At 40.5% G+C, this 12,876-nt stretch overlaps 1 protein-coding gene across 1 annotated transcript in view; it reads right to left on the bottom strand.

Annotated features, from left to right (window-relative positions):
* Positions 1-4,046: 4,046 nt before the first annotated feature.
* Positions 4,047-12,876, bottom strand: part of DOK6 (docking protein 6) — a 174,618-nt gene continuing 165,788 nt past the window's right edge. The window contains exon 8 of the mRNA XM_081875125.1: positions 4,047-4,426. Coding sequence (XP_081731251.1) covers positions 4,287-4,426 — 140 coding nt within the window. The 3' untranslated portion in view covers positions 4,047-4,286. The remainder of the gene's footprint in view (positions 4,427-12,876) is intronic.

The following is a 12,876-nucleotide window of genomic DNA, read 5'->3' as shown; positions in this document are numbered from 1 at the left end:
TGGAGCGTGATGCATGTGGGCATTCCTATTAGTAGAATATATAATAAAACTGTGGGGCAGGGTGGGGGAAAGAAGTGGTTTCCATTAAAAAAAATCAAAGAATGCTAATCTACTTAAATTGTAATAAGAACACAGTCCAAGCCAAATGGATGTACAACATGCACCAGTGTTGTATAATAACTGACTTGGAGAAAATATGGGAAGTTTTTCAGCTGCATTAGTGAAATCTAGCTTTGTATCACTAATGTTATGCAAGGCCTATACAGGACTGGTTCTTGTATACAAAATATTTTTGGCCAGGGAAGGATTTCTCACATGCTACATACAACTCCTTATTTTAAAATGACAAATGTCAATAACCACGGCTTCAAAAGAAGACAGGGGGCAACAGCTAGAAACAGAAATTCTGCATTGTGGTGGTAGGTAGCTCAACACTTCTCCACAGAGAAAGCTGGTCTCTCTGGGTAGTAGAAACACGGTGAGTGAGATAAAAGAAGAGTAAGTGACAGAGACAGGGGGCGTGATTAATTCCATCAGATCACACACTGGTTTCATTCAGCAGCTGTTCACTGAGGTGTAAAAGTCTGCAATCTATTACGACTGCAGGAATGGCTTGGGGGAAGGAATATCTCCCACCCTAATGTATCAATAAATGTTTAATCAAAGCAGACATTTCTTTCACAGCATTTTAAAGAAATCTTTTCTTTCTGTCTTCAAATTCCAATAGATAAAACTTGATCTTACAGAGGTAGTGGGGAGAGGGAGAAGATTCTGACTCTTTTAACACATCCAGTGCTGGCCTCATAAAACAACGAAAGGCAGGAAACTCTACTGCTAAACAAGGCTGTCAGTTCTACAACGGAACAAAACACCCAGTCTGCTCACAGTGAATTTTCTTCCCTAAAATTTCAAGTGTTATGAGAATTGTTTTCTACACATTCATTACAATGAGCTTTATGAAGATTGAAGCACATGACCGGGGGGGGGGGGACCTTTTGTGCATTTACGCTTATGCCTTTCACTGTGTCTGTCCCTTTATTGATTTCTAACATGTCTCATTTTTCCAGTTACAGATAGGTAGCCGTGTTGGTCTGCCATGGTCAAAACAAAATAAAAAAATTCCTTCCAGTAGCACCTTAAAGAAGAAGTGTGCATGCACACGAAAGCTCATGTTGGTCTTTAAGGTGCTACTGGAAGGAATTTTTTTATTTTGTTTTGACCATGTCTCATTTTGTTTGTTGTGGACTTATTAAAAACAGAACTCTTAAATGAGGGAGGAACACCTATCTGGTGCCCTTCTAGAATACGTACTCGTGAGTCATTATGAGTAGTTCAGGCCTTCTTGACAGTAGTATTTTCTAATTATTACATCCTGAACCCTAATTTGAAATAGAGGGGGCACATACTTCATATGTGCTCAGAGATCCTGTCTTTAACTTACAATTTTCAAAGTATGATCCAAAGCTGTTGACACAGTTTCACAGCTGAGACTTTTGTGAAATTACACTTTAGTTATAAGGGCATTCAGTTGTCCATTTTCCCAATGATGCAGTTTGAAGACTTTTTTTTTTTTGCAGTACCTTGCAGTGGAAATTCACATGGAACTGAATTATTGGAAGGGCTGAAGCAGAACCCCTCCCATCCTGAAGACTCATGGTGCAGTTCAGAAACTGTAACTCTGGTCAAGTTATTTGGAACATGTGCCTCCATTTTTGTTCACACTAAACTAGCTTGTTTCTTAACGGCTTACTACATTTAAAGCCTAAAATGTTTGCGTCTGGGTTATTGAAAGGTCTGTCATTTCTAGAGTGCTTCTGATTCCCCTTAGAGGTCAGCCGCTGAGATCTTGCTTCATGACCCTCCTATGTCTAGAGAACATTTGGTAGATAAGTCAATCCACGTACATCGGACTCAGTTTGAACTGCTGGTTTTGGCCATTAGAGTTTTTCATAGTTCAGGGCCAGGGGATATGAAGGACAGCTTGCCTTCATGCATACCCACCCAGCAGGCACAGCCCAAGAAATTTGGCTGCTTGTGGTGAATGAGAATAGGACACCTCCTCCCTATCCCATGTTAAAAAGCCAGCCAGACTGGGAGTTGAATTTCACTTCAACACTGGCAATAGGGCAGCATCTTCCATCATACCTGCAGCAGGCTAATTTAGGGCACCCAGGACATGCCATATGATATATACAGCCATGTCCTACAACAGAGGGGACTGTCCAGGGAGTTTAGAAGGAACTACCAGGTAGGCTATTGCTCCTGATCCCGTTACATCTGCCACCTGAGGCATTCACCTTACTCTGCCTAATGGTAGGGCCAGCCTGAATATTAAGGTATGTGGCAGAGAAATCCCAGGGTTCTCCTGCTATCTGATGGGAGGGTGGGTTTCCTCAGTGCTGGCACCCTTAATTTGGAATGCTTCTTCCAAAGATGTTTGCCTGACGCCTGTGCAGATGCCATTTTGGTGAAGGTATTTTTTCATTTCCACAGACTTAGTTATTATTTTATGCCACTTCTTTTCATCTTTGGTTATATATTTTAACAATGCATTTTAATTTTTGAACTTTGCTTGATGTTTTTAACTTTACATGCTGCCCTGTGAAGATGTTGCTCTTTTTATTGTCTTACTCACAGTCATAACTGCATAATTTTGGAAGGAGGTGGGGGAATGCTAGGCCAAAAGCAGCTTTTTATTTTTAGAAAATGATACTATGATAGAGGTATAAGAATGGCACCAGTAGTGGCCAGCAGTCAATCAATTATTTAATTTCTTAAGTTACAGTAGATCTCTGTTATTTGAAGACCTAGCTGAATAAATTGTGATGTCCTGGAATGCGATAGGCATTAGCATTACTTCAGAACATACAGTTTCCTAGTGATTGTTGAAATCCTGTTGTCTCACATTTATTCTACTCATAGGTGCTGCCATTTATTTTTTGAACTTTAGAAAAAGACTGAAAGTTTTGGGCACAGTGACCTGTTGTGATTTCAGGAAGACTAAAAAACACACAGTTCAGTTCATTTTCATGTGGCTGTCCACTGTAGGAGACTGTAAAAAAAGCAACGTTGCAATGAGACAAATGGCTGTGAAATTTAATCATGACTAGCCTATGGTTGTATAGCAGAGTTAGACACCAGACAAGGAATCTAGAACAAAATTAATGTTGACGACGAGAACAAATCCATATTAACCAAGAAGACTTGAATAATAAGAACAGAACTTGAAATTGTAGTTATTTCTTCCAGCCCAAGCATCTTGCCCTATAAAACTATATGGAAATTGGGCTGCTGCCTAGCAATGTAATATCAATTTTCTCACTTGCACAGTATACAGAATTAAAAGTATACTGACTATAAATTCAGACTTCACTATTTAAATATTATCTACAATGGGAAGACTTTGACAATGCTTTGTGACAGTCTTCCCTTGATATCTCCCCAATGGGAAGTTTTGGATTATTAGGTTCAGAGTACACAACAGCAGAATCTGGGCATAAAAATTCAGTGTGGGAAATATTATAGGCATATGACCTCTTAACACACAACACAATCTATTTTCTGAAAGGCTACTAAGCACCGCCATCCCATCCCATTGACAATATCTATCTCTATATCTATCTTGTGTATTAACTGTAGTGGTGAGAACCTGATTAAGAGTCACTGGTGCCTCCTCAGAAATCCCACTTTGGGCTACCGTCCTAAATCCCATGCATAAATCCCATTGAAGTAAACTGTGCATAATTGGTAATAGGACTGCATACTTCCTTCTAAAGTATATTTCAAATTTTGTATGCCTGGTACCATTTCTGCAAGAATGACTCAGTTGGTAGACTGATGCCTAGGATATAAAGATGGCTACTGTCATGGATGAGCAAGCTTGACAGCTTAATTGATCGGCAAGAGCCTCACATTGAAGATGTAATGTTTAGCTCCCCGCTCCCCCAAACAGGCAGCGTCTGTGGTTGTGCAGAAACTTCAGCTGCACACCATCAGTACTGCAAAGGAAATTCTTCTTTCTTCTTTTTCACATTTTTCTTTTAAAAAAAACCCCAAACATATGGACAAAACCAAATACAAAAGTTAAATAAATAAAACACTTAGACTCTCCCTCAGGGAAGCAGTGATCCAAGATTTCACCTTCACTGTTGCAGCCTGGAGACATGTGTCCTCAGTTTTCACTACGGCTTGTCTTCTGTGGACACCGAGGAAATGGCAAGTGGCTTCCAGGGCCTACAGGCAGGTTTCACACTAGACTGTCTCTCTGGTTAGACACAGGGTGTGTGTCATTGGATGAGGCCTGAGCTGTAGCTGAATCCATAGCTGCTAGACAGTGACATGCGTGGCCCGTGCTCCTCATCCTGCTCTGAGGCGTAGCTGGGAAAAGTCTGTGCACGAGTCACTTTTGTTGAGCTGAGGCTGTGACCTGGAAGGAAAGGAGTGGGGAGGGGAAGGAGACAAATCTCATGAATATTGTTATATTTTAACAATTGCAAATTGCACATATTCTTGATGTTAACAAGATACACTGATATTCCAGAAATGGTTTATCATTCATTTAAAAGACTATGGTAAGATATGTGTAAAGGGAGAGCTGATGTCAACAATAATTCTACAACCTATCTTGGGCTTCAAATATGTGTAAATAATATGGTGCTCCTGCAGCTTATATCCCCCCTCATAGACTTCTGGACACTGTAGTTTGTTAAGGATTGCTGGGAATTATAACTCTGTGCAGTACTCAGAATACTTTGGGGGGCATGTGCTCTAAATGTGCTTGAAAAGTATAGTTGGTACCTTTTTTGTTGGACCTGTTTCTGTAATGTTACAGACCGCGATAGATTTGGAAAAGGGTGTATTCTTGCTCCACCTGTCACCATGTATTTTTAAACACAACACTGGAAGCATGCCAAATGAATGGGGAAACGAAGGTAAATCTCACATAGATTTCTCCAGTTTGCTCTAAACTCATTGGTAGGTACCTGCCAGCCCTTTACATTTGTCTCAGAATAAATTACAGTCACAGAATCTTTTGCAGTTTCCCCTCTAGTCTGGAGCAAAGACATCTATAGCATGAAGCTTGGGTGATTAGGATGACAGGGCATTCTAATGCAATATTAGTGTTCAGCTTCCCCTGCATTCAGATCACAGAATTATTAAAGGTTGGATTAGTATGGCTCAGGCTTCCTCAACCTCGGCCCTCCAGATGTTTTTGGCCTACAAAACTAGCTAGCAGGACCAGTGGTCAGGGATAATGGGAATTACAGTCTCAAAACATCTGGAGGGCCGAGGTTGAGGAAGCCCAGTATGGCTGGTTCTACAAACATCTCATGACCATCTTGATCCAATCTGCTGGGGAACTGCAGTATAGAAAAGGTGATCTCATATTTTTGTCATTTAGTTGTGTCCGACTCTTCGTGACCCCATGGACCAGAGCACGCCAGGCACTTCTGTCTTCCACTGCCTCCCACAGTTTGGTCAAACTCATGCTGGTAGGTCATATAATAATCTCCTATAATTACTGCTTAAATCTACTGAAATTGGCAAGCCAATCAAATCCACAGAAGGAGACCACTCAATAATAGTTATGAGCAGAAAAAGTACAACAGAAAACGGTGGTATCAGGGAGTTAAACCAGAGACAGTACAGTGACTGCAATAATCAGACAGCGTTATAATAGTATACATCAAATGAGAATACACATACGTCTTAACAGTTTACTACCTGGGTGAATTAACCTTTGCTTTTGAAACCTTCAATGAAATATCATGGCTTAGATGTCTTTTGGCTTCAGGAAGCCTTTGTGTTAAAATGTAAACCAGCAGATGATTAATGAATGGGAAGTCATCAATCTATGCAGTTTGCTGGAATACTAGAGGCTGATTATAAGTTGCTTCTAATAGGTATTACTCTCCCACCAGATTCCACTTGCTGTGCTTATAATACGCCAGAGATTGCATCACAATACACTGTGAACTTGATGATGCCTCCTTTAGAAAGATGCCACCTGGCCTAAACTTTTGTGCTTGTTACTGCAGAAATGCCAGTGTCGTCCTGAAGATGTAAATCTTGTCCCCATCATCCTGACTTTTTAAATGTTCCCCAGTGGACTCTTGATGCAGACGTTTTATTTGTACTGATAAAGTTCATAAGGAAACAAGCAACTTTTTATTCCTCTCCCTCCAAAAACAAAAATGCACATTCAAGATATTGCAGGCTGGTTCAGTTCGTCACAAAACATTTTTACAATGCCTAGCCATAATTTTTAAGTGGGAAATTATTTGACGCCACCTACAAAAGTTCTATGAAGAATAATAGTAGCAGAATCTGGTAGTGATTAAGTAGTTATAAACATCTGAAACAGAGCTTTGTGTATTTGGTTTTACCTAAAAAGACAATAAAAGTTCCCAAATCCTAGGGTGGTGGTGGAGGCATGGTGGGGAGAAATGACAGTAGGTCATAGCCATGGTAATTGTTCACATATCACATGATTTCTCTGCACTTGACTGATGTGTTTATCACCCTGCCTTATGCTTTTTCTTGTCGTCAGGGCAGGGATTGAGAGCTTGTGGCCCTCTAGTTGTTGTAAGACTACAAATTCCATTAGCAGCAGCTAGCATGACCAATGGGCAGGGTTGATAGGTATTGTAGCATCTGAAGGGCTATAGGTTGCCTCTTCCCTGATCTTTTCTTCCACTGTCACCTGTAGCCAAACAGATTGTTCAGGCTTGCAATAATGCAACCTGTTTGGTAACAGTTAACATGAGTGTACACTCCATGACCCATGACTTCCTCATTCAAATGACCTTCAATTTAAAACAAGAACAAACAAACAGACAAACTAATGGTGCTGTTCAACTTTAGTAATTCCCAACAGATTACTGCTAAATGCAGGTCTTTTTTCATCTGGAACTCACTGGAACTTCTGGCACCTCTCAGGTGGGCGCAGGGCCGGATTTAGGTTTGATGAGGCCCTAAGCAGCTGAAGGTAATGTGGCCCTTTATATGTCCAGTTGTCCTTTGTCAACAACAAATTGTCGCTGGTTTTTTGTGTTGAATATATGCTATATGGTAATTTATGGACCTAATAGGTATTTAAAGCCATCTGCACATAACAAAATATGTATTTTATCAAAGTAATTGTTGAACTGAAATACAACATAGGAGCCTTCACAACACAAAACACTGTTGCTGTATGTAGGTTTTATTTTGTTTTTTAATCTTATATTTTGGAAATGTACATCCAGTTTTTTTCCCTTTAATTTTTTGGGGGGCTCCCCCAAGAGAGTGGGGCCCTAAGCTATAGTTTGTTTAGCTTATACGTAAATCCGGAACTGGGTGGGCGCCATTGACATTATAAGAGAACAAGGGAGACATTCATGGTGAGTTCCGGCACCTCTTTTTCTAGAAAAATAGCACTGGCTAAACTTACTATAACACAACCTGTTAGTAGACAACTTACAGTGATTTCGAGTTCATTCCCAGTGTAAAATTTCCGCTTCTAGCAGCCAAGCCATTTATAAATAATGCATACAACTGTTTTCATATAAAGGGGAAATGTAATACATGCTTGATTCATGAGTTTGTGTGACAGATAGTTTAGATCTTGTCAATAATTTAGCAGTATTTAGGAACAGGATTTTTGTTCCAATTGAGAACAGCACTTTTGTAGTCAGCAACCGGGAGACAAATGTTCCTTTTCAAGACCGTATTGTTTCACTGGGGGCTGATTTGGGGCTGGTAGGTCACCAGGGCTCTAAACTTGGTTCCAGTTGCTCCCGTTTTTATGTACACTTTGATAACACTCAGTCCCTGCAGGAATTTATATAACAAACAGCCAACTAATCAAAGTGACAATCGTAATTGTAATAATGGAAGGGGAACTGCAGGAGGCTGAGGCAGGCAAGGGCCCACAGCCAGATCCCTAGCTGGCCAGGTGGGGCTTGTTGGCTTGTTAGCTCTGAGTGGAGGGGTGTGATTTCTCAGCTGGAGTAGGCTTGGAACAGGTGAGGGTCACATGCCTTGTCAAACCCAGATGCTGCAATCAGCATGCAAAGCATAAAAGGGTAGCTGAGTGGAAGTGTTGGGTGTGCTTAACTACCCAAGCTGATGGACCTTGACTTGGCTGCTCCAGGACCATGCTTCAATTTGGACTTTGGACACATGGATTGACTCTGCGCTGGAGACTTTACAATACTGACTTGCTGCCAGGTAGGCCAGAGTCTGGGACATTTATATTGAAAATAAAGTGCCTGCACCAAATGAAGGAAATGGTGAAGCTGACCTCCAAAGCACTTTGTATTTATCACTCATAATTTCAAAGGAATTTCAAAGGAAGGTGTAACCAATCCACCTTAAGTTGTTTAATTGAAATGGTTAATCAATTTGCCATCAATTTTTAGAGAACATTTGGAGTGTTTATTCCTTTATTGTTGAGCCTTACACTGCAAGTCTTGGCATGTCTGTTGAGAGTCTCGCTGAATAGGACTTTCTGCTATGTGCCTGATCATTCTCACAGTTTACATTGTTGTTGATTAAGATGCCACCTTTTTCCTTTGTCAGGGACTCAACACAGCTTACAACTAAATTTTGTTTCAGTCCATTTATCTGTTTAAGGTGTTGTAAAGTAGGTTAGGTTGAGAGGTTTTAATTGGCTCAAGGTGACCAGGTGAGCTTTACAGGGAAGCTGGGATTTGAACCTGATACCTGAGTGTGTTACTATGTGCACTGGATAGGCTGTGTGGGGGCAATACAATGATACTTGGTATCAAAACTGGAATGCTAAAAGCAGGTAACCTCTTGAAAGTTCCAGAGGGCACAAAACACCACAGCTTGATTTTTGTGTGCTTCATTGTGTGGGGGCCACAGAGTGCTTTGTATTGGAATTGTGTTTGGAAGTCTGGTGTTGTACTTTTTCAGATGAAGCTAAATTTCTTCCATGCTTTCACCTCCATATCACTAAACTGGAGGAAGGGAACTTAATTCTGTGGTTTGTCTTGGGTGCCAAAATGTCTTGGGTCGGCCTTGATCCTACATACGGTAAATAACCTGCAAATTTGCAGCATTTTTATAATATGCTAATACTATTGTAATGTAATGGGAACACAGCTTGTCAGTTTATCAATCTACTTGTATCATCTAGACAGCTCTTTAATAGGGTTTTTTGGGGATGGAGGTGCTCCACTGGGTAATATCTTGGCTACCATCTTTTCTTTCTCTTTCTCTTTAAGTCTCTTGCAATTTATAAAAGCTGGGGGGGGGGGTGTTATGACCAAAGCACCGTAAGGTAAAGTGTCATTTTTATCTGAAGAGCTGATAGTAGGTTTTTTTCCTTTCATAGCTTGTGAATTTGTACTAAGAAAGAAAGATCTGTAGCAACTTCAGAGTCAATGGGGAATTTGGATTACAAGCTATTAAGGAGTTGAAAGAAGAACATTAATGGATATTTGAAGACTAAGATGAGAGCAAATGCTCCTGCTCATACAATCACTTAGATCTCTCTGGATTGTGAAAGTGATCCCTTCTGATCAGAAAAGTTCATAAAAATCTTTAAGAAAATTTCCATTATTACTGCAAATTCCTATATATTTGCAGAAAGGCATGGAAATAGCATTGCTACACTTTGGAGAAAGTGTGTTTCAGAGGTGCATCAAATTCTATTTTTTGTAGTCATTTTGTGAAGAAATGTGACACAAGGGGATGGGGGGGGGAGGAAGTCCTATGCCCACAGTTAATTTCCACTGGGACGAATGAAAACACTTATTTCCAGAAAATCAATTATTATTGCTGCTGCTATTAAGGACATAAAAAAACTTTTCATGAGAGAAAGTTTTCAGAACAACATACTCAGAATAAGCGCATATGAAATAATAGTTTGTCATGTATCCAGATTCTGATCCAAATGTTTTTTGGACCACAGCTATAGCATACTTAAGCAAGATCTGAAATCTTGTCAACATCCTATAACCTTCTTTGAAACATTAAGTGGCGGCTTGCGTATGTGTGTGGGTCATTATGAATCAAATATCAGTGAGAAACCTTCATATCAACAATATACAATTTATTGAAGTTAAGTTCATTCATTCAGCTGATATTGAATCATCATGTGATATACATGCACGTGTTATCTGATACTTTCTGGTCTTTATTTTCTAGTCTAAGGCTCATGAAAATGTGATGCCTTGCTTAATAGCCTAAGCTGTTCATTGCTTTATATTTTGCTGATGATCCTCTTCATTTTCAGTACTGATCCATTTGTGCCTGCCTGTATTGTGACTATATTTGATTAAATGTGGTTGTTTATGGCTAGTGGTAAGATTCAGCAGTAAGGAAACGCAGAATACTTTCATTTTCATTAAAACAACTGTTTGGCATTTTAGTCTGAAGTACGAAATGTGGCTGTGGTGTAAAATGAGCATGAAAAGGCAAAAGAGGAAGACAGTTATTGAACACTCTGGTAGGAATATAATGATTCACCCTTTGTGATAGTGCCTAGGGACTTCAGTTTATGGGCATGAACAAATAAGATAAAGTATAAAAAAAATGGGAAAAATAGTTTATATTGGAATGACCTCGAATGACCTGAGATGTGAAGGAAGATATAAAAGTAATGAAAGAAACGCAAACAAACCAACCAACAGAAAGTGATTGTTGTGCCCAGGCACAACCCAAGCAATAGCAAGAAAACATTATATGAATCAATGTATTGCTGATTTCACATCTAAGCAGATTTATAAGATAATTTTCTTTTATATCCTTGAAAATTACCTCTAGTACCTTGCATTCCAATAGGCACCTTTTACCAGCAGTGATGGATTTTTGATTTACTGTTCTGATAGTTCATATTACTTTCCCTTCGTCTCCAATCATGCCATTGTAATTAATCAGATGCACCCTTATCAACTGCTCTATATAAATACTTATCTATCCTATTGGATCTCCCTGTTGGTTGTGGCAATAAAATTGCAAGGTGGATGTAATATTAACATACTAATGTGATCTGCGAAATATTTCTCTGCTGGAAATTATTTACTACATAGTGAAGACCCGAGGAAGCTTTGGTAGTGGATTCCTGCAAGTTCAAGTGGGGACTTAGAAAGCTATGGATGGAAGGTAGTGTTTTGGCTGCTCCTTTCCTCCCTTCTCAGCGCTGTGATTCGAGGACCCGCCACCCGCTTGAGGATAAGAAAGACACATGGACGCAGTATATTAGGTTAATGGGCTTAAAAAGGCCACAACTTTATTGATTACAGCATGTGAGAGGTATTGGCTTAGGCATTGGATAAAACAACAGAGCGTGACTCCATCCCCTCAGGAAGGGGTGAGTCTAGCAAGGGTTAACCACCAGTAGGAGGAGCCTGTTGATGCAAATACAACTGTAAGCTCCCCCTGATGTCACCGGGGATTGTGCCATGACCCTAGCCACCAGCAAGGGCGTCAGACAGGATCCACGACTGCTGGACTCCTTTAACAGAATACCCATAAAGTGGAGGGGTAGGTGATGGCCACACCCTGCCCTCCAATACACAAACATATTCCAATGCCTAACTGCCAATACCTAAAAGTTGTGACAGTTTGCTATGAGGTAGGTGAAAAACCAAGTGGCTGGTGCCAATTTGCCAGTTGGATAAAAATTCCTACCAGGCCCCTTGGAAAACCAAGGCGACCAACCACAGGTCCATAGCCAGGTCAAGAACGAAGCAATGAACTAAAGGGAGGGTGGGCGATCCGTCGAAACCCAGAAGCGCAATGAGGGGGAAGCGCCACTGCGGTCGCATTTGAGCAGCTAAACACTGCCCCCAAGCCTCCCCCCGATTGGTTGGCTGCCAGGGGGCGTGGCGTGGCAGCAGGCACATCTGAGCAGGGGCCGGAACACCCCCTGCCAAACGCGGGAAACGGCTCCCGCTCACAACTCCTCCCCTCTGGGAGGAGGAGAGGCTCAACCAAGAAATGTGTTGGTGCTGTTAGCCTCTTGGATTTGGAGGGGGTAATCTCTCTGCTTCAAACAGAGAGGAAAAAGGGACTGATCTAGCTCAGGGACAGATATATGGGCATTTGTATATTTAAACATCAACTTAGCTTCCTCCTTTCTCACATCTACCAGTGTGTGTGTGTGTGCGCATGCGCGCTGGCATCAGCTGCTGTGAACGAATGGTTTTTTTTTTTTAAAAAAAATTTATTAAAAAATTTTTGTTTAAGTCAGAATACCAATAAAACAATACAATATCACATCTCTTAACATAGATCTTTTCACTTCTTTGGACTCCCTCACATCTCCCACTCCTGCGTTCCTGGTTATAATTTTATTCAGCAAATTTATCCCCTTATTTTTAATCTTCATCACAAATTTTCCAATGTTATATCTCAAATTTTGACTATCGTTTTGTTCAAATCTTAAAAAGTTTAGATATAACCAACATATTCCAAAATTTTTATCGTTTCTTAAATTTGTCTTATCTTCATAATTCACTTCCTTAAACTCAATGGTGCCCAGTTGTTTATACTCTAGCATCCTTTTTAACATTCATACAATTTACAATATTTTTGTAAATAAATCTTAAATTTCTTCCAATCTTCTTCCACCGTCTCCTCTCCCAGGTCTCGGATTCTGCCGGTCATCTCAGCCAGTTCCATATAGTCTATCAGTTGCATCTGCCACTCTTCCAGTGTGGGTAGATCTTGTGTTTTCCAATGCCTGGCGACAAGTATCCGTGCTGCTGTTGTTGCATACATAAAAAATGTTCGATCCTTCTTTAACACATTCTGGCCGACAATGCCCAAATGTGTGTGCGCATGCGCGCTGGCATCAGCTGCTGTGAACGAATGGTTTGTCTACTATCTATCCCCTGGCTATTGGATCTTATGACTTGGGAGAGA

Source organism: Podarcis erhardii, assembly GCF_964252035.2.
Source record: "Podarcis erhardii genome assembly, chromosome: 8".
NCBI classification, from domain to species: domain Eukaryota; kingdom Metazoa; phylum Chordata; class Lepidosauria; order Squamata; family Lacertidae; genus Podarcis; species Podarcis erhardii.
The sequence above is the reverse complement of the archived record's forward strand: the minus strand, read 5'-3'. Positions and strand labels throughout refer to the sequence as shown.